This window comes from Drosophila suzukii, chromosome X (assembly GCF_043229965.1).
Source record: "Drosophila suzukii chromosome X, CBGP_Dsuzu_IsoJpt1.0, whole genome shotgun sequence".
NCBI classification, from domain to species: domain Eukaryota; kingdom Metazoa; phylum Arthropoda; class Insecta; order Diptera; family Drosophilidae; genus Drosophila; species Drosophila suzukii.
In genome coordinates, this window is record NC_092084.1 from 25417202 (window position 1) to 25443648 (window position 26447).

At 42.7% G+C, this 26447-nt stretch overlaps 5 protein-coding genes and 1 long non-coding RNA gene across 6 annotated transcripts; 1 reads left to right on the forward strand and 5 right to left on the reverse strand.

Moving 5' to 3' along the window:
• Positions 1 to 452: 452 nt before the first annotated feature.
• LOC139353366 (myristoylated alanine-rich C-kinase substrate-like) lies at positions 453 to 803 on the reverse strand. The gene has a single exon (XM_070997314.1). The coding sequence runs from the start codon at positions 801 to 803 to the stop codon at positions 453 to 455; it is 351 nt and encodes a 116-aa protein (XP_070853415.1).
• Positions 804 to 5820: 5017 nt separating this feature from the next.
• On the forward strand, positions 5821 to 8458 carry LOC108010423 (RNA polymerase II subunit A C-terminal domain phosphatase-like). Its single transcript, XM_070997717.1, has one exon. The coding sequence runs from the start codon at positions 5948 to 5950 to the stop codon at positions 8237 to 8239; it is 2292 nt and encodes a 763-aa protein (XP_070853818.1). The 5' UTR covers positions 5821 to 5947; the 3' UTR covers positions 8240 to 8458.
• Positions 8459 to 9740: 1282 nt separating this feature from the next.
• LOC108010422 (uncharacterized) lies at positions 9741 to 10478 on the reverse strand. Its single transcript, XM_070997792.1, has one exon. The coding sequence runs from the start codon at positions 10323 to 10325 to the stop codon at positions 9951 to 9953; it is 375 nt and encodes a 124-aa protein (XP_070853893.1). The 5' UTR covers positions 10326 to 10478; the 3' UTR covers positions 9741 to 9950.
• A 6584-nt stretch (positions 10479 to 17062) lies between these two features.
• On the reverse strand, positions 17063 to 18827 carry LOC136117332 (uncharacterized). Its single transcript, XR_010654850.2, has 3 exons — positions 18697 to 18827; positions 17938 to 18228; positions 17063 to 17490 (listed from the first exon to the last, which is right to left on the reverse strand). It is a non-coding gene; the product is annotated as an uncharacterized lncRNA (long non-coding RNA).
• Positions 18828 to 20291: 1464 nt separating this feature from the next.
• On the reverse strand, positions 20292 to 20795 carry LOC136117290 (serine/threonine-protein kinase C-like). The gene has a single exon (XM_065867713.2). It carries the CDS (start codon positions 20793 to 20795, stop codon positions 20292 to 20294), a length of 504 nt encoding a protein of 167 aa, XP_065723785.2.
• A 266-nt stretch (positions 20796 to 21061) lies between these two features.
• Positions 21062 to 26326, reverse strand: LOC136117008 (uncharacterized). The gene is made up of 4 exons (XM_070997374.1): positions 25934 to 26326; positions 24887 to 25738; positions 23525 to 24573; positions 21062 to 22103 (listed from the first exon to the last, which is right to left on the reverse strand). Exons 1-4 carry the CDS (start codon positions 26324 to 26326, stop codon positions 21062 to 21064), a joined length of 3336 nt encoding a protein of 1111 aa, XP_070853475.1.
• Positions 26327 to 26447: the final 121 nt, after the last annotated feature.

The following is a 26447-nucleotide window of genomic DNA, read 5'->3' on the forward strand; positions in this document are numbered from 1 at the left end:
CCTGGGTTTTCTTAGTATCACAGCAGATTTTCAATTCTTCGGCTATATAAACATAGTTGTCGTCTTCCCGCACTCTCCTGGTGCGCTTCGTCACTAAGTGGACTGCCGCCCAAAGTGATAATGCTTTGAAATTTAGTTTTTAAGTAGGGTTTTTTTTAATGACAATAGATTGTTGTTGTTTCTCGACACCAACAATGGTGTCCTGGTCGGTTGTTTGTTGGTTAGTAGAGATATAGAGAACAGATCGGTGCGCCACAAGACTGCGCTCCTGTTTGCAGGATCGATCGTTGTTAAGGTGGGTGGGTGACTGGATCAGTTCGGTGCGTGTTGCTGTGTGTTTGTGTGATTTGCGAGTGTTTGTTGTGTTAGTAGATGTAATTAAGTATATTACAGTTCGCTGCTCTGCGGGCTATTTTCTAGGCGCCGTTCTACACCTCGTCCTTTGTGCATTCCTAATGCAGCTTAGTTTTTTTTTCCGGCGTGGCACCGGCCTCACCGTCTTTGGCGGCGGCCTCGTCCACCTTCCTCTTCACGGGCCCGACGGCAGGAGCATCTGGTGAGTCACCGATGGCGGCCTCCTCGGCGTTCTCAACAGCAGATGGAGCTGCTTCGATGCTCTGCTCGCCATCGGCGGCGGACTCCTCCTTGTCAGCGGCCTCGGCGGTCGCCTTTTCACCATCGACGGCACCGCTGTCGGTGGCCGGTTCTCCGATCTCCTTGTCGGCGGTTGGCTTCTCAGGTGCCGCCTTCGTGACTGGAACCTTCTCGAAGACGGGGCTCTCGATGATTTCCTCGTCGGACATTTTGAAGTACTTTACTTGCCTTCTTCTTCTCCAAAAACAAGACTCAAATTTCTACGCGAAGCTAGCTATTTTCAGCAAACTGGGATGTTTTATAAATTTGTGCAAGTCACTTCTTCACTTCTTCTTTCAGTAGCTTTGGTAGGAAGTAGAGCTGGAAGACAAGCGATAATTTGTGCCCCGGTGACCTCAACCGATGTTACTCAGACTATCCCGATAGTATTACATACAACTCCCATCACTTGGATTTCGAAGGAGAACGAAGGTACGCACATTTTACGTGTTGAACAATGAAATATAAATTAAAGTCGATGTCGATGTCCACCCGTGGGTCGATCCTCTACAATAAGTAGACTTATTGCGTTTATAATTGTAATTGTTGCTATATAATAATTTTCATAATTGCACCATTTTCATTAGATAATAATCTGCAGGAATTACCCTATTATATTGGTTGATAGTATCGATGTTTACTCCTAACACTATTAAAACTATCAATCGATATTTTTGCAGCTTTATAGGAAGTTGCAGGATTGCTGGAGAATTTGCCGTATAAGAGAAAACGTCTACACAGTCACAAAGAAAATCGTAACCATCACGCTCTAGAATGGATATTTCCTCTTCTCTTGTCCCCTCTTCTCTTTTTTTAGGGTCTCCAAAAATACAGGGCTGGATCACAAACTGGGATACACTACATCCAGGGATGGGATGTATGATGTTCTGGGCATTCCCTAAACTGTTAAATTGCTGAATTGTTGAAAATTCAACAGAAAACTCAACAATTGAGGTAACGAACGTAAATAGTTTCTGATGAATTTTCAAAATGCTGTGACCAGTTGTGCAATTTTTTTGGAGGCAGAAACATGTAATATATTATTTTTCAGCATAAAGTTAATAATAAGGAACAAATTATAAGTAAAGTAAAGTATATTTATAAGTAATAAGTAAAGTAAAGTATACTTGATCAGAATGACTAGCCAAGTTTATCTAGCCATGTCCTTCTATCCGACTGTCCGTCTGTCTGTCCATCCGTATGAACCCTAATATCTTGGAAACTATAGTAAATTGGGATAAGGCATGCAGATTCTAGAGATTGAAAACCGTCGATGATAGTCCGATCATAACGAAAAATACACAGATCGAAAGGTATTGTGAATTTCCTTCGTGTTCGGTACTAAGACTAAGTCTATTGGATAAATTTCGGTGGAAGAAAGTAAAATTTAGAAGATTTCAGCTAGGGAAACCGGAGAAGCAAAATGTACCGGTCTTTTAATTTTTTCATATTCTTTTACACGTTGATGGGTAGAAAAACTATTGCAATACAAGACTCCATTGCAAAGTTATGCAACTTAAATTAATATTAGATCATATCCAAGTTAAGATTGGTTTGCCCTTTTTGTGTTACTGTCCTAGAATTTTTTTGTCGTATTATGCAATTGAGCTGAAAATAATTTTCTCCAGAACTTGTTGAAAAATTCGCTAGCTTAGCAGGAAAATAGGTAGAAATGGCTAGATGAATGAAATGGGTGACTGTTCGCAAACGCCTTATGCTAAAGGCATTTTAAGTCTAAGTCTAAATTGTTCTTACTTAAGTCACTGCAAAATTATAGCTAATTTAAAGTTTCGATTACAGGTTTTTCAAAATTTTTTTAAAACTGGACACTTGATTGAGCAAAAAACTCTTTAGGATTATTCGAATGCGCCAAAAACTATGCAACCCCGGTTTGTGGAAGAGAATAACTTTTTTAGTGCAAGGGAAGACAGTATTGAATTAAAATAAAAATAAAAATCAGTGAGAAAATATGTTTGGTTTCCAAATGTACTACTCTTTGGACTTCACGTGCTGAAAGAACACATCGAAATAAGACAAAGACCATTTAGGTTTCTCTGGCTTAGATCGCGTTTGGGTCTTACTGTAGCGACTTAAGGTTAAAAGACAGATTTGATTTAAATTTGTCATATTTCTTACACCGATTTCACTTTCAAGTTCATATAGGTAGGGAGAAAAGGAACTAGGGCGAAAAATCGAAAGATACAAGTATTTATTCGATAATTGGCCATATTTCGCGAGGCCTAAACATGTCATTAGTCAATGGAATGGATAATATTGGAATAATTCACAAAACAATTTACAATGGTATTAAAAATGCGTAGGCAAATAGTCAGATATACTAAATACCACTCATCCGAATGGCTCTCAGGTATATTCATTTAAGAACTTACACTGTGAAATGAATTGATTTTTAAAAAAAATTGTGATATCAAACAAAAACAACCCTTAACGAGGGTAAAAAACTAGTGACGATTGCACCTTCAACATACAAAAGTTCTGATATCAACTTTTGCGAAAATGTATTATACGATGTACTACATAAATACGCTTTCTAAATTTGTCACATTCGGCACGTTTGATTTAAATCGTACTGCTAATTGCCTACACGAGCATATTGGATTGCGGCGTGCCGAATAAGAAATATTTAGAAAATGTTAAGTTAAAGTATACTTTTGAGTAGAAGGGAATATGATCAAAAACAACGAAGCTGTAACTTGTTTCATATTATTTTCTCAATTTTTTTCCGGTTATAGAAACCTATGGCAGCTATATGATATAGTCGTTCGATGAAAAAACAATCTATTCGGAGTTCCGAAAACTTTTAAAAAAGCTATAATTCTTTTTTCTATTATTATACTATTGCGAAGGATATAATAATTTCAGTCAGAAGTTTGCAACGCAGTTGTAAAGCTAAGGGATGAAACCATCTCAGAAGTCTTTTTTTTATTGCAGGTATATAAGTCGGATCGGACAACTTTTTTTTATAGCTCCCACAGGAATAACCGGAAAAAATGAATTTCACAACTTAAATCTTTGGTCTTTCATGACATATTATATTGTACTTTTGATATATAATTTTTTAAGAATTAAATTATAAAAAATCGGACGACTATTTTATATAGATGCCATACTAACGATCGGATAATACATGGGAAAGTAACATGCAAATAGTTATAGCTTCGTAATTTTTGATTATAAGTTCTTCTACTCCGGTTATAGCATTTCTTTAATTTTTTAGAATTAAGAATTCAATTTAATAAGTATAGGACTAATTGCAAAATATCCATGTAATTTTTTGCAATATGCACTGGCCAAATTCAGAAATATTCATCGGGACCTGAAGTCCCTGACCCAGGTAGATTGTTTTGACCTCGTGATAGGCATTTGTGGCCAGACTCAACCAGCTATCGAAATCCTGGCGAAGGTACTGGATGTTCAGGACAGTGTGTTCCCTAGTTTAATGGTGACTCCTGGCCATCTAAGTGCAACAATGCGATTGTCGTGGAAGCGTACGGATTATCTAGCCATTCCACCAATTATATGACCATCAATTAAATATTCAGTTTCAGTATGGTCATTCCAAGTAGGGCATTTTGACGTCGACTACTGTGCTTAAGAGCAAACTTTAAGGAACAACGGCACTGCTCAGATCTTCCATCCCGTGAAAACAATTTGCTATCCCAGAGCGAACATCAGCAGGCCCTCGAGGTTGGGTCATCAGGACACTCTTGAAATAGTCCAAGGATCCTATATAATCCTGATGATCGAAGGCCAATGACCCACGTCCAGTACCAAAATATAATTTGACAATATTATCCTGACAAACAGGGCATCAGCATCTTGGGCTGTGCTGGGTGATAAAATCAGCCCGAATCCCCTAATTTACTGAATGATTGGTAACATGGCCCTTCGCAAATAGCCCAATGGATAAATCCTTTTCTGGTTACAATTATTTAACTTAAATTTATTTCTAAAAATTATTTTAAAAATATTCCTTAAGGGCTTGCCCCAGCATATCATTTTTGGCCCCAACTGAATCGAATGCTTGCAGACAAGGAATTAAATCACTGTGAACGGCAGTACACGTAGTGTCGAAGCGCACCTGGAGAGTGGGGAAAGGCGACTACGATATATAGTTGAAGAATTCAACATATGATGGGCTGGTCGCATCATAACGGGTGATACTCCAATCGACAGGTATTGCAAAAACTAAAAAGATTGCCTCCCAAGACCTTAATAATTTCAATTGGCTTGGGAGAAAAAGCGGTAAAAGTGTAAAAGTGCAAAATGTAGAAAATGGGAGCTGTTGGGGATGGTAGGGATAAATGTTCAAGGTTGTTAACCAAGTTGTATACTGAGAATACGCGTTTGTTAAAATACAGTTTTCCGATCAAAAGTTATTCCAAAAACAAGAGGGGACTTTTCCAAAATGAAAATGTTTGTCCCTTTAAGTCTTAAGGAGTATTAAGAAGCTCGAGATAGAAAACCTTTGTTGTAGGACTTTTCGAAAAACCCGCTTACCCAGCGGAAAATCGTAAAAATAGCTAGATTCTAAAGGCTTACAGTTTCTAGACAACTAATGCTACAGATACATACGTCCTTTATGTCGCTGAAAGGGTAATTCCATGCCAACCACGCTGTCCTCTCTAAATACAATAGATTCAAAGTTATAGCAAAAAGTCTTTTTAAACCACTTTTGGTCTTTTTCCTCAAAATTGGTTCAACCGATTTCTTTTTAAATTTCAAACTATATAGCCCTTGAGATTCCCCAACTTTTGATATACAACACTTGTTGCCATACAAATTCCCGTTTGGAAGTTATTGAACGATTAACATTTCATGCTTACCTTGAATGCTCAACACTATGCATCGTTAATTTGATGGCACAAGTTCTTGAAAGATAATTTTAAAGTAAAGGAATAACATTTACAAGTTTTTCATGGACTAAAACTTTTTGTAATAAGCTAATTGTTAAAAGCCCGACAGTCTTATTTAAACTCCTAGAAACTAAGTGGACGTGGTCTTGCCAACGGAAATGTATGTATTTACTTTTGTGATATTAATATAGTTTATACATATGTATATGAGCATTACAGCAAAAGTGAACATAGCTCGTATTTTATAAAAAAATTCTGATATCAAATGAAAACAACTCCTAACGAGGTAAGGGGTCGTGACAATCTCACCTTCAACATACAAAAGTTTTGACAACTGACTTTGTGACGGATAAATTCGACTAAATAAATCGAATTGGAACCTCAACTAGGTACGGAGATTTGAACTAGTTAAGTGTTTAAAAAACTGAGGCCAAGCGATGCAGAACATAGTCGACGAGGAGGGCGCGGCGCCCAGTCTCTACACGCCGGTGGGCGACGATGGGAATCCAGGTGGAGGATCTGGAAGAGCCGACTCCTCCATCCAGGAGTACAAGTCCCAGCGTGCCGGGGTGGTGAAGAAGCGGCTCCGCAAGGACGGGGAACTGCTCTCCAAGGGGGACGCCATTCTGGAGTTGTTCAAGTGCATACACACCACGGTAACCCAGGACATGTGCGCGGACTGCGGAGCCGACTTGCGTCAGAACGAGAATGGACAAACGTCGGAGGCCTCGGTGCCCATGGTGCACATCATGCCCGATCTTAAGGTCAGCCAGAAGCTGGCCCAGAAGCTCGGACACGACGACACCCGCCGCCTGCTGGCCGACAGGAAGCTGGTCCTGCTCGTCGATCTCGACCATACGGTGATCCACACCACCGACGACACGGTGCCGGACAACATCAAGGGCATCTACCACTTCCAGCTGCGCGGCCCGCATTCCAAGTGGTACCACACGCGCTTGCGCCCCGGCACTGCCGAGTTCCTGAAGCGCATGTCCCAGCTCTACGAGCTGCACATCTGCACCTTTGGGAAGCGTAAGTACGCGCACAAGATTGCCCAACTCCTGGACCCCGAGGGAAAGTACTTCTCGACCAGGATTCTGTCCAGAGATGAGTGCTTCAATGCCACCAGCAAGACGGACAACTTGAAAACTCTCTTTCCGAATGGCGATTCCATGGTGTGCATCATCGACGATCGGGAGGATGTGTGGAACATGGCCTCCAACTTGATTCAGGTCAAGCCCTATCACTTCTTTCAGCACACGGGTGACATTAATGCCCCGCCGGGCTTGTCCAATCATGAACTGGATGGCGAAGGCGTTGATTTCAAAGAGATTAGCGAGAATATTACCGAGAAGATTTCCGAGTCCAGCAGCGGAGTAAGAACAGAAGATCCTGATAGGGGCGTCAACACAGTCTCAAGCACAAGCAAGGATGATGAGCGGAATGAGGAATCAGTCGACGTATTCGATCTGGAGAGCGACGCCAAGGATCCCGAGATTTCCAATTCCTCGATAGCCGCAGAGGCACCCAAGAAGCCGCCGAGTGACACACTAAAAGGCAAGACTGTCTCAGAGGAAATCATGGTCGTTATTGATGATCGTTCCAAGGAGGTCGCAAAAGCCGAGGTGGTGGAAGAGAAAACCCCGACAAGCAATGAGGATGTGGCCACCACGTCAAAGCCCAGCCTTCGAGTGGCGCTCGAAGGGCAGAAGCAGATAGAGATTGAAGACACAGACGAATACCTGCTTTATCTGGAGGGCATATTGCGCAGCATCCACAAGCGATTCTATGCCATCTACGACGAGACCACGGAGATAACCGATCTAAAGGTCATCGTTCCGAAGATTCGCTGTGAAGTGCTGCGTGGCAAGAGCTTGGTGTTTTCCGGCCTGGTGCCCACGGAGATGAAGCTGGAGCAATCGCAGGCATACTTCATTGCTAAAAGTCTGGGCGCAGATGTGCAGCCGAACATTGGCAAGGGGGTCACGCATCTGGTGGCGGTCGATGCGGGCACCTACAAGGTATATGCCGCCAAGAAAGAATCCGCCATCAAGGTGGTCAATGCAAACTGGCTGTGGACCTGCGCCGAGCGCTGGGAGCATGTGGAGGAGAAGCTCTTTCCATTGGACCAAGGTGGCAAGGTGCGCAGTCCCGAGCACGTGGTCAACTACAGCGAGCGCCCAGAGATCTCACCATCGAGCAGCAAGCAGCAGGAGGGGCAGAGCCGCACCTTCCGCGAAACGCTCAATCCACTGCTGGGCCTCACCAACGCGGACATCGAGTCCATGAACCAGGACTACGACACATTCTTCGAGTCGGACTCGTCGAGTGACGAGGGACCCGTTAACCTTGAAAACCCACCAATGGATAGGAAGGTGCTTAAGAGAATGCGCGAAGATAATAGCAATAGCAATAGATCCAGCAATAGAGCAATAGATGACTTGTTGACGCGCAGCGAGGACGTGATGATCGGAGCGCAGAACGTCATGGAATTTGACATAGGCTTAAACGCAGAGGCTAATGACAATAATGAGAAGGAGGATGATGACGATGAGATGCCCAGAGCCAAGTTTCGACGAGGAGAAGATCTGCCTACTGACCAGGAGATTGGCTCCGACCTGAACAGCGAGAAAGACCCGGAGGACGAGGACGACGACGAATGGGACATGATGGGCGCCGCCCTGGAGAGAGAGTACCTCGTCCCTTCCTCGGAAGACTTTGACATTTAGAAAAAGAAATCTTCGAACATTAGACAGGAGCCTGAGTCCCCGCATTGGAGGCCTGCTGCCCGGCCACTAAAGACATATTAGTTTACTTTTAAAGTAGGCAGCAAGAGGTCGCACATCGGCGGGCACATCGGTCCTTCAGCCGCAGTGAATTTTTGAATCAAAAACTCAATCTAATCTAATGTAAATTGTACATGTTTTAAAAATAAATTTGTCATCAAATAAGACTCCAAGATCAACGATTTTATTCAAAGCAGAGAAGCGATATAGCACCACCTACTTAAACATGATAACGCCGATTAGCCAATTACGATGCTATCCAATTTAAAGAATAGAAATGAAAGCCAAGCTTGGATAGTTTCGCCTTTAAGGGAAAGTGACAAACCTTGTCAAAGGCTTTGGCAAAATCTGTGAAAATAGTGATAGTCTGTAAATGGTATTAAAATGCGTGTATGCAGTGCTTTGTAAAAATATTCAAGGTTGTCATCGTAGAGCGACCATTCTTAAAGCCATGCTGATTAGGTTCGATACATTACCTTATTACCTTCTGCGGTTATACATAGTAGTCCTCTACGTGAACTGCCGTCCACATTGATTATAACGAACTACAAATACTTTTAAAACTACACAAACCCAACATTATTTCACTTTAGGAAACCCACGTAATGCTCTTTCAACATTTCCCCATCCCAGTCAAATTTCAAATCTATAACTATTGGATAATCTATTGGATTGGAAATACAATCCAAACAAAAAACTGAATATTTTTTTAGCCTACAAACCACTTTTACAAAAATTTACCAAGACAGAAACCACATTCCCCTACCTAACAACACCTACACTGATCACAGAAGACTTATGACTGGAATACTTTCTGGGGATCTTCCAAACGCAATCGCGGGGGTAAAATCTTCGGGGAATTCATTCACAGTAATAACTGCATCACACTAAACAACGACCCACATAAACCTTGCCTCTTGCTCACTGAGCCTCAAAATTCACTGCAATTTTAAAATCATGGACACTTTCGACATGAACATATTATATTTCCCAATAAAAACAGACAGTATACTACACAAAAAGATTTATAACTAAATGACCAAACTGGGACAAATTCAAAAGTCTTACCAACAGTTTTAAACAAATTCCAGTATCAACTAACACGAACACTGAACCCAGCAACATAAACAAAATAATATTAAATAGCGCCTATAATAGCATTCTCCAATCCCAGCCCCCAAAGAGTCAATATAACATCAAAACAAAAACCTAGACAACCTAAGGGCGAACGAAAATCAAACCTGGAGAGCGGATTTTCTTACTATCCCAGCAGATTTTCAATTCTTCGGCTATATAAACATAGTAGTCGCCTTCCCACACCCTCTTGGTGCGCTTCGTCACTAACTGGACTGCCGCCCAAAGTGATATATGCACTAAAATTTAGTTTTTAAGTACGGTTTTTTTAATGACAATGGATTGTTGTTGTTTTTCGTTTGTTGAAGAAGAAGAACAGATCGGTGCGCTACAAGACTGCGCTCCCCTTTGCAGGATCGATCGTTGGTAAGGTGGGTGGGTGACTGGTTCAGTTCGGTGCGTGTCACTGTGTGATTTGCGAGTGTTTGTTGTATTAGTATATATTATTAAGTATATTACAGTGTGTTGCTCCGCGGGCTATTTTCTAGGCGCCGTTCTGCACCTCGTCCTTTGTGCATTCCTAATGCAGCTTACTTTTTTTTTCCGGCGTGGCACCGGTCTCATCGTCTTTGGCGGCGGAATCGTCCACCTTCCGCTTCACGGGCCCGACGGCAGGAGCATCTGGTGAGTCACCGATGGCGGCCTCCTCGCCGCTCTCAACAGCAGCTGGAGCTGCTTCGATGCTCTTCTTCTTGGCCTCCTCGCCATCGGCGGCGGACTCCTCCTCCATGTCAGCGGCCTCGGCGGTCGCCTTTTCACCATCGACGGCACCGGAGAGTGCCCCGCTGTCGGCGGCCGGTGCTCCGTTTTCCTTGGCGGCGGTTGGGTTCTCAGGTCCCTCCTCCTTGACTGGAACCTTCTCGAAGACGGGGCTCTCGATGTTTTGCTCAGCCATTTTTTTAGTACTTTAGTACGTCTAGAAGCTAGTTTTTTGGAATGTGTGCCAAAAACAAGACTCAAATTTCCACACGAAGCTAGCTATTTTCAGCAAACTGGGCTGTTTTATAAATTTGTGCAAGTCACTTCTTCACTTCTTCTTTCAGTAGCTTTGCTAGGAAGTAGAGCTGGAAGACAAGCGATAATATCGATGGTTGCCTCCCGGTGACCCCCATCGATGTTACTAGGACTAGTATTACATACAACTCCCATCACTTGGATTTCGAAGGAGAACGAAGGTACGCACATTTTACGTGTTGAAAAATGAAATATAAATTAAAGTCGATGTCGATGTCCACCCGTAGGTCGATTCTCTACAATAAGTAGACTTATTGCGTTTATAATTGTAATTATTGATGCATAATAATTTTCATATTTACCCTATTATATTGGTTTATAGTATCGATGTTTTCTCCTCAAACGATGTTTTTGCAACTTTATAGGAAAATCGCTGGATTGCTGGATTTAGCCGTATAAGAGAGAGTCACGAAGAAAAACGTAACCATCACGCTCTTGAATGAATACTTCATCTTCTCTTCTGGATCACAACCTGGTCTTATCCAGGGATGGGATGTATGATCCTTTCCATAAACTGTTAAATAACTGAATTGTAAAAAATTCAACAGAAAATTTCAGCAATTGAGGACCAATTGAGAACGACCGTAAATGGTTCTTGCTGCATTTTCAAATAGCTCTAACCAGTTTTCAAATTTGTATACCCGTTACTAGTAGAATAAAAGGGTATACTCAATTCGACCTTATGTATATATAATCTTGATCAGGATCTTTAGCCAAGTCGATTTAGCCATGTCCGTCTGTATGAACGCTGAGATCTCGGAAACTATAAAAGCTACAATGTTGGGACTTCGCATGTATGTATATTCTTGGGCTTCCTGCGCAGCGCATGTTTTCAGCAGGGTGCCACGCCCACTCTTACGCCCACATTCGCCAATAACGCTAAAGCCCGTCTAGCGCCCACATCGTTTAGTATATTGTAAAAATGGAAATTAGATTTTGTTTGACACTTTTTGGTTAGCTGAGTAACGGTTATCCTATAGTCGAGGCCGTCGACTATACCGTTTTCCCTTTTCACTTTCAAAAATGTTTTCATTCTGCCCGTTTTATCAAAATAATTAAGCTTCTTGCATACAAAGGTATATCCTATGGTAGCGTGAAGAATGAAAACTTTTTAGAAAGTGTATTTACTTAGAATAATTTTTCGTCCCATAATTGTATATCAGAACTTTTCTATCTTGAAGGTGAGATCGTGATATCAGAAGTTTTTCTTTTATACACCAAAAAAATTGAATTTTTTTTAACTTTTTCTGTAATACTCATACTCGTATGAGCTATTGTAATAGCATTAAAATCAATATATGTATATATTTCCGTTGGCAAGGCCAAGTCGACTTGGTTACCTTATGCCGTACTATACTTAAGTATAGAAACTGTTTTCTAGGAACTTAAATAAAGTATGTGTTAGACATCGGAAATTCAACTCCCTATTTTTTTTTGTTTTAATAATTAATATATTGTAGTCTTTTATTTTCGGTGAAAAACTTCTAAATGTGTTCCTTTTACTTAAAAAGTATCTAATAATTACTTTTTTTCATCAAATTAATGTTGCATAGTTTTGGGCGTTTAAGGTAAGCAAAAATGTTCTTCATACTGAACTGAAAAGGAATGCACACCTTATCGCTCAATATCTCCCAAACGGTAATTTTTATGACAAAAGGTGTTACATATCAAAAATTGAGGAATTTCAAGGGCAATATAGTTCGAACCAGTTTTGAGAGTATAGCCAAAAACTGGTTAAATATAAAAACTTTTAGCTGTAACTTTAAATCTGTTGTATTAAGAAAATGTAGCCAAAGGTAGCGTGACTGGCAATTATATTACCTTTTTAGCGACATATAGTTGTTAAGAAACAATAGGCCTTATAGCTATTTTTTTAGATTTCCCGCCAAGCTAGTGGCTTTTTTCAAAGGTCGTAGAACAAAATTTTTCTATCTCGAGATTCTTAATACACATGTAAAGTCCACAAGACCCTAAAACCAAAAAGGGATTCACACAAGCCCACAAACAAAGGGACAATCATTTTCATTTTGAAAAGTTTCCCAAAATCTTGGTTTTAAAATTACTTTTGAACGGGGCACCGGATTTTAACATATGTAGTGTCATTCGACGCGTATTTTGATTAAAAGGCCTTTCTTCGAAAGAAATTAAGATATCTAAAGACTTGGTAATATTCTTAGTTTTTGCGATACCTTTCGATTGGTGCATCATTCGTTACGATCAGACACAGCAGATTTTCAATTCTGCGGCTATATGTATATAGTAGTCGCCTTCGCACACTCTCCTGGTGCGCTTCGTCACTACGTGAACTGCCGTTCACAGTGATAAATACACATGTCAAACAACTTACTTTTTGAACAAAATCTCCTCCTTGGTCGCTGCAAGAATCGAACCCACCTGGCGCCCGGTTCACAGTCAAGGGCCATACCGCTGCACCATATCGCTCTGGCGACGCTTAAACACGTTGTCTTCTCTGAAGACAACGAATTAGGATGTTTAAATTTATAATAACATATTTTTAAATTATTATTTTAACGTGTACCACAATTTGACTTTTGCTTTTGCACACAAAATGGTTCAAAGATTGAATTTAAGAAACTTCCACAAAAAAAAAATAAACGTTTTCTCTTCGTGGGCTCACTCAGATGAATGTGGGAGTGCAATAGCCCACTCATTTTCTAGTTTTATGGGCGATTTTAGATGACTTTTTGTTCAACGAAATATAGCAATTTTGCCCTAAGACTAAGGCGGAATTGATACTATCCGATCGAAAAAATTTGCACTTATTTATAGAACATTTTTAAATGTCTAAAAACCCTAAAAACATTTTCTACGTTATTTTTCCCATATTCAGGACTTCCTTAAAATAAGAAAAACAATTTTCTCAATTTTAGGGCGACTTTTCTAGTATTTAGAAATATAAATTTATGAGAATAAACCGAAGCTATAACTTGTAAAATTGTTGTTTTCATCATTTTTCCCGATTACTCCTAGATAGGAGGTATTTTTCCGATCTTCAATAATTTGGGCGCTAGATAGGTTTCAGAGTTATGGGCGTTACAGTGGACGTTGCAAACAAACTTACGCCGAGCTGGAAGTCCTAGAATCTGCATGCTTGTTCCCAACATTATAGATCTAATAGTTTCCGATGTCTCAGCGTTGACGGACATGGCTAGTTCGACTCGGCTAGTGATCCTGATCAAGAATATATATACTTTATAGCGAAACGCTTCTTTCTACCTGTTACATACTTCCCGATAGTTCTAGCATACCCTTTTAATCTACAATTAATGGGTATAATAGGATTTGCAAAGTTATGCCCTACGTAAGAATCAGCACAGAGATCTTCCGGCCAAAGACTTCACAGGGCTGGAAGCAGTGGAAAGGTGCTCTTGACCAAAATAATAATACCCTCTGGACTGTAAAACAAAAAAATTAATTTTGGGACAATTTAAAAAATAAACAATAACCAAATGACCAACTTAGAATGTCTATTGAGTTTTAAGCTATGCTAAATATATGTAGAACAAGACCAATTGTATCCTCCTTATTGGACTTAAATCGCAATTTTATCTGAATCTTTTTCCACTCAAGCAAGTCAAGAGCACACCTTAACCCAAAAAACTGCGAATTAGTCGATAAAAAAGGCACAGACAATTTACGATTCCGGATCGACTGACTTTATCTACTGAACTCTCCCCGGTGATGATTTTGCATAACAATTGGGCCGCCTTAATTTATGCACGGCCCGTGCTCCTCCAGCAACAACAATGGCCATAATATTAATTGTTTATAAATAAATATGCATATATCCACGGTACTTTTTGGGCCTCAGGCGCTAAACGTTGCGCTGCAGTTTGATTATTTTGTTTGTTTGGCCATGGGCAGATAAAAGTAATTAACGCCTATTCCGAAATGGCCAGTGAATGAGGAGGAGGAGGAGGAGCTGGAGCTGGACTGTAGGCCAGAACAATGGACAGAGGACAGCGGACGGCGGCGGGCCATAATTATTATTGACTTATTGGCCACAATGGCATTTAAGAGAGGCCAGCACACCCGGCTCGGAATCGCGAAAGTATTTGCATAAAATTTGCATTGACAACGGTTGAAAGCAATTGAAACAATAATTTCGTCATTAATGTGCGACAATCCGATCACCTCCTCCCCGTTTGCCACCTGCCCGGACGGAGTCCTCCTGCTCCTCCGTGCGAATTGAAAACGTGCTTATCGCCGCACATCAGCAACGGACCGAGTGGACTCCGGCCGGATGGGTTGGGGATTGGGATTGTGGATTGTGGATTGGCAGTGGGCATTGCATTTTTCTGCCATTACTCGCCCACTGCAATTGTTTAACGCGTTTAATTACATTTGTTGGCTGGCACTTAATGTTTTTATAATTAATAGAATCAATATTGATACTGCCCCCGTGTGACCCCGGCTCCTTTGGTCCTCCTCGTCCTCCGGCCTCCATTTGGATGCCCACCCTGATTCCAATTGCACCGCAGCTGTGGTTAATTGTAGATTAAAAATGTAGCCAATGTGGTTGAGGTTCAGGGAAGCGTTAAATGTCTGGTCAAACTATGGGCGTTGGGCAAACAAAGCTCGACACAGTGGCCACTCGCTGGGATGGACGCAAAGGAGCAAAGGGCAGACCACAGCCACACAGGAAAAAACACATAGGGATCAGTTTTATAATCGTATGGTATATTCATTTTCATTTTCATCTCTTTTAAGATTCTTAAATCGATTGAAAAAAGAGAAAAGATTGCCCAAAATTACTCTGGTTAAGAGGGAGACAGCAGCATTCGAAGCTCACCGAAATCGTTCAAAAAGCTACATTGCGAACACATTAAAATGTTTCGCCCCTTTTCTAAATAGAATTGGTACTACATTTCGTAAAAACGATCTCATATCTTATCAACTTTTTTCTGTGTGCAGGATATTTGCTTTAGCCTGGGAGCCCGCTTTAAATGTTAAATGTTTATTTGCTTGCCATTTGCCGCGACTTGCATTTAATTACATTCGCTCACACATGAGGAGAGCCGTAAGCATGCATGCGAAATGCACGGGGAGCTCCTCGTCCTCATCCTCGTCCACGTCCTGCTCCTCATCCTGGATGCGGGACTCGCTCTCGAGGCGGCTGCCAAAGGACGCTTTAGAATGCAGGCAGCGTAAAAGATTAGCCCGATTAGTTCAAAGGGTTCGCAGATCCCATACCCATCGACATCCTCCCTCGTCCTTGTGCCCCACTTGAGAATTCCACGGCGTAAACATATTTCTTTTTGGCTCGCAGGATTCGGATTCATGGGGAATGGGATTGGGAAACCAAGGCCGCGATTTGCCATTCGCACATCGTTATATGAATATGGAATGACCAGCGTTTGGGGGGTTGATTTCCACACACATAAAATGTTCTAGGTCCATAAGAAAAACTGTGTTTTGAATCACGTGGTTAACCCTCTCCTGTTTCTTTGCGGTCTGCAATTCTCGGTCGCTTGAAACAGCACCAATTCTAGACGGTTGTTGGTCAAATTGACCAAATCACATAGTTCTGTTACTATACAAAAAAGTACTTTACCACACTCATAGAAATAATTTTTTAAATATTGGAGAAGCGCCCCGAAGAAATTCACCTAAATTCATCTTAAATACAAGGCAGGTCACCCTAAAAAAAATTTTTTAGTATGATTTTTCTACTTTTCTAATATTTAGGGTGACTTTATCGGAACTTGTATCGTTTTACCTTAACTAACCGTTTCAAATCGGTCTGTTTTTTAAATTCCGCCAACACCCATACAATCATACAAGCCCACAAACGAAGGAACAAACATTTCCATTTTGGAAAGTTCCCCAAAACCTTACTTCTGGAACAACTTTGGATGCATCGGATTTTAACAAATGAGGTGTTATTCGACTCGTTTTCTCAGTAAGAATACAACTGGGGTAACAACCTGGGGATTGTTGTATAACTTCTTATGATCGGTCCATCACTGCAGATTTGTATATCCTCGTGTATATATGTATAGTAGTCGCTTTCGCACACTCTCCTGGTGCGCTTCGTCACTACTTGGACTGCCGTATACAGTGATATGAATACTTGACAAATCGACATGTATTTCATTCGAAACGTAACATTAAAACTAAAGTATGACTGTGCCTTCGTACTTTTTGTGTATTTATGGATTAAGTATGGAATTAAATATGTTTTTTGATTGAATTGCCGCGGTCACTTTGACATTCAACGAAATGTTTTTATGTTAAAGTTGAACAATTTGGCCTCCCCAAACATATCTCTTGTCTGGGTACCCAGGCAGTCAAACAGGACGCTGAATTCCGTTTGAATTTCACTACCACTTAAAAAAGAACTACAAGATAAACAAACTAACATTCTTAGTTCAACATCCAACTGGTACCAACAAATTTTTGTCATTAGCTTTACTTTCTCAAAAGATTTTCAATATTATTTTAAAATTAATGATACAACACTTTCTAAAATTTATTCGTTCGTCTCAATACAATAGAAATTGACAAAACCCGCTAGTCTAGCGGGTCTCGCCATTCTGTTGTTCTATTCTGTTCGAACCTGTTGATCGTGTGTGGATTATAAAACCGCCAACTGGGTGAATGCTTGCCCTTTATTCCTGCTTGCCCTTCATCAAATTCTTCGATCTTCTTCTGTGTTCCTCCGTTCTGTCCCTGGTCCGACCCAGGGAGTCCTTGTGCAGCATTTTTGCACTAATGGAGAAGCAGAACCCAGATCTGATAAACGACAGGTGGAGTGTCGTTTATCGCAAATTTGTAACGGCGCAAGTGGTCACTCGCCCAAAGCACCACTCGTGGATCAACAACGGACAGGAGTCCCTCTGCAGCAACGGAAACAGCCACAGCCATTCAATTACCCATGGAACCCATCGACAGATTTAACTCGCAGAACTAGGCGATCACCCACGATGGGCTCACGGACTTGGAGGCCAGTCCGCAGGCTTAGCAGATTTTCTGGCAGGACCTGCGCATCAATGCATCGATAGACCCGCAGAGCCAGGAGGATCCTGTAGAATACGAAAAATAATTTTATTTTGGTGTAAAAGAACTAGAACATTTTATGTATTTACACAGCTAGTATATGAAAATATTGACTATTCGGAATCATATTTACGATTTTTTGAAGTTTGTGGGCGGTTTGTGGGGGTTGAGTGACGAGAGTATTGACGAGAGCAATGTGTTTCAGTTAAAATTTGTAGTCTAGCATAAAAGGAGCCAGTTTTTGGCGGTTTGTGGGCGTTAGAGTGGGCGTGGCACCTTACTGAAACAAACTTTCACTGCGCAGGAATCTCAGGAATCTGCATGCCTAATCCCAATAGCCTAGCTCTTACAGTTTCCGAGATCACAGCGTTCATACGGACGGACAGACATACGGACAGACGGATATGGCTAAATCGACTCGGCTAGTGATCCTAATCAAGAAACGGAAACGCTTTCTGTTACCTGTTACATACCTGCGTAAAATTTCGTTTTTTAACTCAAGTCAATGCAAGTCATGTTGTAACGGCGCGAATGGCCCAACGCACCACTTGAGGATCAACAAAGGGCAAGAGCCCCACTGCAGCAACAGGAACAGCCACATTCATCTCAATCGCCCAAGGAACCCATCGACAGATCTAACTCGCAGAACCAGGCGATCAACCACAATTGGCTCACGGAGGCGGAGGCCAGGCCGCAGGCTTGGCAGTTTTCCTGGCAGGACCTACGCATCAATGCATCGATAGACCCGCAGAGCCAGTAGGATCCTGAAATACACGGAAAATTTAATTTTATTTTGGTGTAAGAGAACTAGAACATTTTATTTTTACATAGCTGGTATATGAAAATGATATGAACTGTTTGGAATATAAGTCTGCAATCCCAAATTTTTTTCAAGTGATGGGTATTGACGAGACTAATGCATTTTAGGTAAAATTTTAAGTCTAGCACTAAAAGTCTAGGAGCCAGTCTTTCGCAGTTTTTGGGCGTTAGAGTAAGCGTGACACATTGCTGAAATAAACTTACGCTGCGTAATAATCTCTGGAATCTGCATGCCTAATCCCAAATATCTAGCTTTTGTAGTTTCCAAGATCAAAGCGTTCATACGGACGGACATGTCTAGTGATCCTGATTCATGAATCGGAAACGCTTCCTTTTACCAGTTACATACTTTTTGACGAATCCAGTATACCCTTTTACTGTACGATTAACGGGTATAAAAATTTTACACTCACCATGGTTTGATTATTTTCTGAAAACTAAAACTCACTAAATCATTTTGGTTTTTGTAAAAATTATCACTGCGTAAAATTTCGGTTTTTATGTTGAAGTAAAACGAGTAAAGAAAAGTTGATATGACCAGAACAAAAATGAAACTTTTTAGATATGGTACCCCCAAGTTCGAATGAATGGAAAGTCGTGGCACTCTACATTGAATTTTTTTACTTTTTGGCACACTGGATGTTTTTCCCGAATACCGCCCGAAGAGATTTCCGTGGCACCCGTGTTCAAGTCGAGATTCGACTTACCATAACCAGACTATTTTCTGAGCTTGAAAAAATGTTCACTAAAATCATTTTGGCTTTTGTAAAAACCATCACAGAAAACGCCTCCATATAATTTGGTTTATATGTATACAATCATTAAATCATCTAGCCACTCTGAATTTAAAATCATTTTTCGTCACATAAGTTGATATCAGAACTATAGTCACTTGTTAAACCCCGATAAGGGGTGATTTTGAATGATATATCAAAAGCTAAGGAATCTCAAGGACTATATGGTTCCAAATTCCGTTACTCGTCGAGTAAAGGGTATTCTAGATTATTCGGAAAGTATGGTAGAAAGAAGCCTTTCCGACCTTATAAAGTATATATGCTCTTGATCAGGATCACTAGCCGAGTCGATATAGCCAAGTCCGACTGTCCGTATGAACGCTGAGATAACGGAAACTATAAAAGCAGCGCAAGTTTATTTCAGCAGGTTGCCATGCCAGCTCTAACGCCCACAAACGCCTACATTTATATACCCGTTACTCGTAGAGTAAAAGAGTATACTAGATTCGTCGGAAAGTATGTAACAGGCAGAAGGAAGCGTTTCCGACCCCATAAAGTATATATATTCTTGATCAGGATCACTAGCCGAGGCGATCTAGCCATGTCCGTCTGTCCGTCTGTCTGTCTGTCCGGATGAATGCTGAGATCTCGGAAACTATAAGAGGTAGGCTATTGAGATTTGGCGTGCAGATTCCTGAGCTTCTTACGCAGCGCAAGTTTGTTTCAGCAGAGTGCCACGCCCACTCTAACGCCCACAAACCGCCCAAAGCTGTGGCTCCTACAGTTTTGATGCTAGAATAAAAATTTTAACTGAAATGTTTTGTTCTCATCAATACCTATTGCTTGAACCCAAAAAAAGTTTGCCACGCCCACTTTACCGCCAACAATCCGCCCAAGCCTGAGACGCCCACAATTTTCATGCTAGATAAAAACTTTTAACTGAAATGTATTGGTCTCGTCAATACCTATCGATTGATCCAAGAAAAAATTTTCCACGCCCACTCTAACGCCCATAACGCTTAAATTTGTCTACCGCCGGTAGGTGGCGTATTTAAATCTCGATTTGCTGCTTGCATATCTCCATTTCCCTTTGGTCCCTTTAGCTGAGTAACGGGTATCTAATAGTCGAGGTACTAGACTAGAGCAAATGGTTTTTGTGTGCATGGTGTGTTTAATTTATTTGACCAGAAAAAAAAGGAACGTAGGTTACATATAATTTAAATGGTGGCCGGAAGACGATGGAGGTAGTTGTATAGAAATCACGTAAGATGCTTTTACTGCAGCAGGGATGCGTAGGATGGCTGGGTGATCTTCGGCTGGTTGGGAGTCTCTTCCGGAGCTGGGGTTCCGGGTGGATGATTGGGTCTCGGAGCGGCTGGCGATGACACCCTCGACCCGGGGTTACTTGAAGTGGTCGGCCGTGGCTTGTTAACCATATTGGCTGCAAAATTCTGTCGAGGATCGGGGCTGGGGGCGGTGACGGGAGCAGGAACTGGAACGGGTACGGGGGCGGGAGCAGCCCTCATTTGTTGGTTCATCTCGCCATTGGCGGCATTGACTCGTCCAGCTGCGCCGTCCATTGGCGGCATCCTGTTGATCTCAGGGTTTTGGCCATTCGGATGGAAGTTAGGTATCGCGTTGGGATTGTGGCAAGGACTCATGCGGTTGGGCGGCGGGATGTTCATTGGTGTTCCCTGTTGCATATTGGGTTGGGGGATACCCTGGGGCATTCCTTGATGCATTCCCTGGGGCATTCCCTGGGGCATTCCCTGAGGCATTCCTTGAGGGATTCCTTGTGGCATTAGTTGTTGCATTACTTGCGGCATTATTTGTTGCATTACTTGTGCGTAGCTGCTCTCCTCGCTTCCCTGGCGATTGCGATTCGCCGCAAAAAAAACCTTGCGATTTCACAAAAAGACGCCGACGTAGCAGCGTTGCCAGAATCGAAAAAGTAGATATATATATGTATATCGATATTATATTACTTAGGATAGAGATGGCATTATGCGCCTAATAATGAGAGATTAGTAAAGACTGCAACCGTTCAGGAACATCCCGGCCCGCCCTGAAACACAGTTTCTGAACTGGGCAAAACGGCAATCTTCGTGATTGGTCTGGTCATCTCTCCTGTTGATGTCTTCAGCTTGACTGCTCGAACGAGGTTGTCCTTCCCTGGATAGGTTTCCATTACCCGTGCGATGTGCCACGATGCTGGTGGTGTATTAGACTCCTTAACGAGAACAACATCATCGATAGAGAGGTTGGGTGTTAAAGTGGTCAATTTTGGACGTTGTTGCAGAGTAGTCAGATACTCTTGATGCCATTTCTTCCAGAATCCTTGAAGCATAGCCTGGATGCTTTGCCAATATCCTAATCGGCCCACAGGGATGTGGCTTAAGTCAGGATCTGGCACGGTGGTTAACGGTCGCCCAATTAAGAAGTGGGCGGGTGATAAGTAGTTGTCTTCGGTATCAGATGTGTAGCATAAGGGGCGTGAATTTATCACTGCGCTGATTTGAGCAAGCAAGGTGCGCATTTGTTCGAAGGTGAGCGTTGAGTTGCCGGTGACTCGGCGCAGATGCAGCTTGACGCAGCGAACTGCCGACTCCCATTTCCCTCCCCAATGAGGAGCTCTGGGGGGAATGAGTACCCACTGAATTCCGTCATCTGCCAGAGTGGATGTGACGATGTCCTTATGTCGTTGTGATGCAAGCAATTCTTGCATTTCGTTGAGGGATCGCTTGGCTCCAATAAAGTTGGTTCCGTTGTCGCTGTAGATCTTGCTACACTTGCCACGTAGGGATATGAAGCGGCGCAAGGCAGCCAAGAAGGTTTCTGTTGTCAGGTCTGTGACAAGTTCCAGGTGTATGGCCGAGGTGACCATGCAGACGAACAGGCAAATGTAGCCCTTGCTGATACGTGGCTTCCGAACTTTGGCATCCTTCAGAAAGATTGGACCTGCATAGTCGCAACCAGTATTGACAAATGGAAGGGCTTGAGTGACACGCACGCTGGGTAAATCAGCCATTTGTTGTTGGGCGGTGTGGTGGCGTTGACGAAAGCAGGATAAACAGTCGTGTGTGATTCTGCGAATGAGATTACGTGCTCCAAGTATCCAGAATCTCTGACGAACGATTACGAACAGGGACGAAACGCCAGGGTGAAGATTTACTCGGTGCTCGTGTTCCAGAATCAGCTTCGAGATTCGGTGCGTTTTTGGTAGCAAAACTGGGTGTTTTGCCTCTCGTGACAACTGCGATTGGTACAGTCTTCCGCCTACCCTCAGCAAATCGTTTTCGTCTATCATTGGTGCAAGTTTGATCAGCTGCGATCGGTTCCTTAGGGGTTTCTTGGCAAGGAGCAATTAATAGTCCTCGTGGAAACAATGCTGCGCGTGTTTTATACAAATGATCCTTGCTGCCTTAATCTCTTCAAATGTAAGAGCTTTTGACGCCCTATCGCAGGACGGGTTTTGTGTGCGTTGAATGAATCGCTTCACATAGGCGACAATGTGAACGAGCTTGAGCCAAGAAGAAACTCGTGCGATCAGCTCATCGAGTGGATGAACCTGAGTTGCAATAGCCACTGTAGCCAAACAGTTGGACTTGACTTCTCCTTGAATGCGTTTGTCTGAAAGAGATAAACCAAAACGTGAATCGTTCAACTTTACCAGGTATTGATCCTGGTCCCGTAGCCACAAAGGTCCATTCCACCACAAATGGAAGTCGATGAGGTCAGCAGCCATCAGACCTCTGCGTGCCGCCATGCCTTCCTAGGAAGAGTGTCAAGGATTTCCGAGGTTCTGTTTCCAACAAAAGTCTTTAGTTGGGCTGGTGCATAGGATAACCAGGACAGCACTATTGATGAGTCGGACCAGGCAAAAACAGTTATGTTCTTGTGGCGTAATCCAGAAGAGATCGAACGAATGAGTTGGCTTAGAAGAAGTGCTGCGCAAAGCTCCAGGCGCGGCAAAGATTGTTGTTTCAGTGGCGCCACCCTTGTCTTCGCAGCCACAAGGGACACCGAGATGGATCCGTCGTCATTTGTAACTCTGCTGTACACCACAGCAGCATACGCCTTGGTTGAGGCATCCGAAAATCCGTGAAGTTCGATATTGTCTGCGTCGTTGGCAACGAAGCGTGGTAATTGGAATTTTTGTAGAGTGTCTAGATCTGCTCTCCACTTCAGCCAGTTGTCCGCTAGTTTGGTTGGAAGCGGGTCATCCCAATCCAAGTTTAAGAGCCAGAGTTTTTGGAAAATAATCTTAAATTGAATTACAATTGGTGCTAAGAGTCCGAGAGGATCAAATATCCTGGAAACGTCGGACAAGACTTGTCTCTTTGTGCAGTCAGGATTTGCTGCTAGACCAATGTTGTATGTTAGAATGTCTTTTCCAGGATCCCAGTATAGTCCGAGAACCTTAACTGGCGACGATTGTGCGTTGGTATCATCCGTTTGTATGATTGATGTATTTGATACCCATTTCCCGAGTTCAAGACTTGCGCACGACATCAGCTGAATCAACTCGTCTCGGTTTCGACGTAGTTCATCCTCATTGTTTGACCCGGTAAGAACATCATCGACGTAAAAATCCTCCAGTAGGATTTTTGAAGCATTCGGGAATTCGTCTTGATGATCCACGGCGAGTTGTTCCAGCACTCGTACCGCCAGGAATGGTGCACATGACGTTCCGTAGGTTTCAGTGCACAATTGGAAATGCTTGATCGGATCGGATGAATCCTCTCTCCAAACGATCTTCTGGTAGTTTCTATGCTTTTCGTTTACCCATATTTGGCGGAACATTTTAACGATGTCCGCTGAGAATGCGAACTTGTACATTCGAAAGCGTAGGCACACAGCAAATAGATCGCGCTGAATACTGGGCCCTGTGAAAAGAGTGTCATTTAAGGCCTTACCGTTAGCGTCGCGAAAGGATCCATCAAAGACCACTCGCAGTTTTCGGCCTAGCACTGGGTGGTGGGGAAGAAAGAAGTGATTCCCAGTAGCGATTTCCTCTGGCGGCACCTCACGCATGTGTCCCAGATTGATATACTCCCGCATAAAGTATACGTACTGTGTCCGCAGTTGCTCGTTTTGTTGTAGTCGTCGCTCCACCGATTTGAATCGTTTAAGAGCTCCCTGTAGAGTTTCTCCGAATTCAGGACTTTCCGTGTTGAATGGAAGTTCAACGATATACTTCCCGTTTTCATCCCGACTGTGGGTGGCGAGAAAGTGCTTCTCGACCTGGTCGTCTCCCGGTTCCAATTTTGTGTTGCTTTGAACGTTCTCCAGTTCCCAAAACTTCTGAAGCGTGTTGTCGATATCCGTTGTTGTGGTTAGTGCAATAGCGTTGCTTGCGTTCGATGTGATGAGTGAAGTGATTACCCATCCGAATACCGAGTACATCTTTCGTCCTGTGAACACTGACCATACGTGTTCGCTTCCCAATAGTATATCTACTGGTGTGTTTGCGTTGAAATGTGTATCCGCCAGCTGCAGATCCTTAAATACCTCGAGTGTCGATATGTTGGCGCTCCAGAGATGAGGTGATTCTGCCTAGCACGTGGGCATAGACAACCAAACGATCATCAGATATGCGAGACTTGATTTGCAGCGTGCTGCATCCCCTTGTAGTGTCTGCTTTTACGGAAGAGATTCCCGTAACCAAAATGCGTGATGCCGACCGTGTCAATCCGAGAGCTTGGATGCAACGCTCAGATACATAAGATAGCTCTGATCCTGTGTCCAATAGAAGACGGCATGTTACGTGGTCACCTTTTGCGTTTTTAACATACACCATTGCAGTTGGTAATATGCTTCGTTTGAATTCCGTTAGATGTGTAGATTTTGCAGTGCCTTGTGCACATACAACCTTTTGGGTGCCCGCTCCTTGGGCCACATGACTGAGTGTCACTGAGTTTGTGTTAGACGCGCTTAAGTTTTGCTCGTCCCCCTCCGCTATCTGGGCAAGATTCCCACTAGCCTGTGTATTCGGTTGGACGTGAAGAAGGGAGTGATGATTTCCTTTGCATTGCCTGCACTTGTATGTTGACCTGCACCTGTTGACCCCATGACCAGGTCGCAAGCAGTTGTAGCATAGTGATTTCTCCTTCACAAATGATCGCCTCTGCAGTCCAGACATATCCAGAAACTGCTGACAGCCATATAGAGTGTGTTCTGTTGAACTGCATTTGGTGCAGCCACTACTTTCAACCGCAACCATCGATTGTGTGATCCGTTTTGGTTTTTCAGGATGTGTTGATGTCTTGCTTCCAGTCGCAAGCTCCCTTTTGCTCAGCTCCAGTTCCTCGCAGCGAGAATCCAGAAACTTGAAGAATTCCTCTAGAGTGGGCGAATCGGTCTCCATGCTGCGCTCAATCCACCTGCGCCGTGTGTCAGCGTCAAGTTTCTCTAGGGCTAGATATATGATCCAACAATCGCGTCCCGTCTGATTCACCGCATCCAATCCACGAACAATTTCGTTTGCTCCGTCCGAAACCTTCCGTAGAACTGTTGCATCGATCTTTGTAGTTGTTGGCAGGCTCATAAACTGTTCCAAAAACGAGTTTACAATGTGCCGTGGACGATTGTATCTCTCCTTAAGACGTTCCCATGCAGTGTTGTAAGCCGTGTCCGTAATTGCCAAGTGTCGAATCGAGTTGGCAGCCTCATCAACGAGTAGTGTTTTTAAGTGATGGAACTTCTGGGTGTTGGACAAATGCTGTTTGTTATGAATTGTGCTTTCATATATGTCTTGAAAGGATGGCCACTCTGTGTAGTTGCCCGAGAACCGTTTAATTTGAATTTTAGGCAATTCGCTTAGATTTGAATTCGCCGTGAGTACCGAGTTCCGAGAATTCGCTAATGTGACGTCATCACCAACATGATCAGGCGTGTTCGGTGTGTTCTGACTTACAGCAAGTCGCTCGAATAGTTGTTGGTTTTGTTGCAGCAAGTTTAAGATTGCATCGTTGTGTGAATGTAGCCCGTTGCTGCCACTCGCACCGCTTGTAGATGTCCCCGGTTGTAGGTCATTACTCCTTTCCTTGAGAATAGCGCTTGCCCTTAGGTACTTTGCTTCGTAGACCGCATTGTCAATCTCCGGATCGACATAGCCTTCCACTTCCTCGTGAAGCGCAATGCAATCGCTAAACTGGTTGAACTCCTTCCAAACTTCGTTGAGAAGATCTATCCGTGTGGTGATCTCTGTGTGTGTAGCGATCTCCGTGTGTTCAGCCCATGCCAAGACACGTGTGATGTTGGCCTTGAGTCTGGCACGGCTCTTTACTAATGATTTTAATTGTTCCATTGCAAACAATTACCAATTGAGAATCAAAGCACTTCAAAACTGTCCAAGAATCCGGAACGATGGACCAGCAATATGGTTACAAATATAAACGACGACGTGTGGACTGTATGTACTGATCTGA

Excerpts from the sequence above, each read along its gene's own strand:
- LOC136117290 (XM_065867713.2), bottom strand. The coding sequence starts at position 20,795 with ATGCCTCAGGGAATGCCCCAGGGAATGCCCCAGGGAATGCATCAAGGA.
- LOC108010422 (XM_070997792.1), bottom strand. The coding sequence starts at position 10,325 with ATGGCTGAGCAAAACATCGAGAGCCCCGTCTTCGAGAAGGTTCCAGTC.
- LOC139353366 (XM_070997314.1), bottom strand. The coding sequence starts at position 803 with ATGTCCGACGAGGAAATCATCGAGAGCCCCGTCTTCGAGAAGGTTCCA.
- LOC108010423 (XM_070997717.1), top strand. The coding sequence starts at position 5,948 with ATGCAGAACATAGTCGACGAGGAGGGCGCGGCGCCCAGTCTCTACACG.
- LOC136117008 (XM_070997374.1), bottom strand. The coding sequence starts at position 26,326 with ATGGAACAATTAAAATCATTAGTAAAGAGCCGTGCCAGACTCAAGGCC. Across the intron at positions 24,574-24,886 it reads GAGCGGGCACCCAAAAGGTT|GCAGAATCACCTCATCTCTG; the intron begins GTATGTGCACAA and ends CCCACGTGCTAG. Across the intron at positions 22,104-23,524 it reads GAGTTGATTCAGCTGATGTC|AATCACACACGACTGTTTAT; the intron begins GTGCGCAAGTCT and ends TCTCATTCGCAG.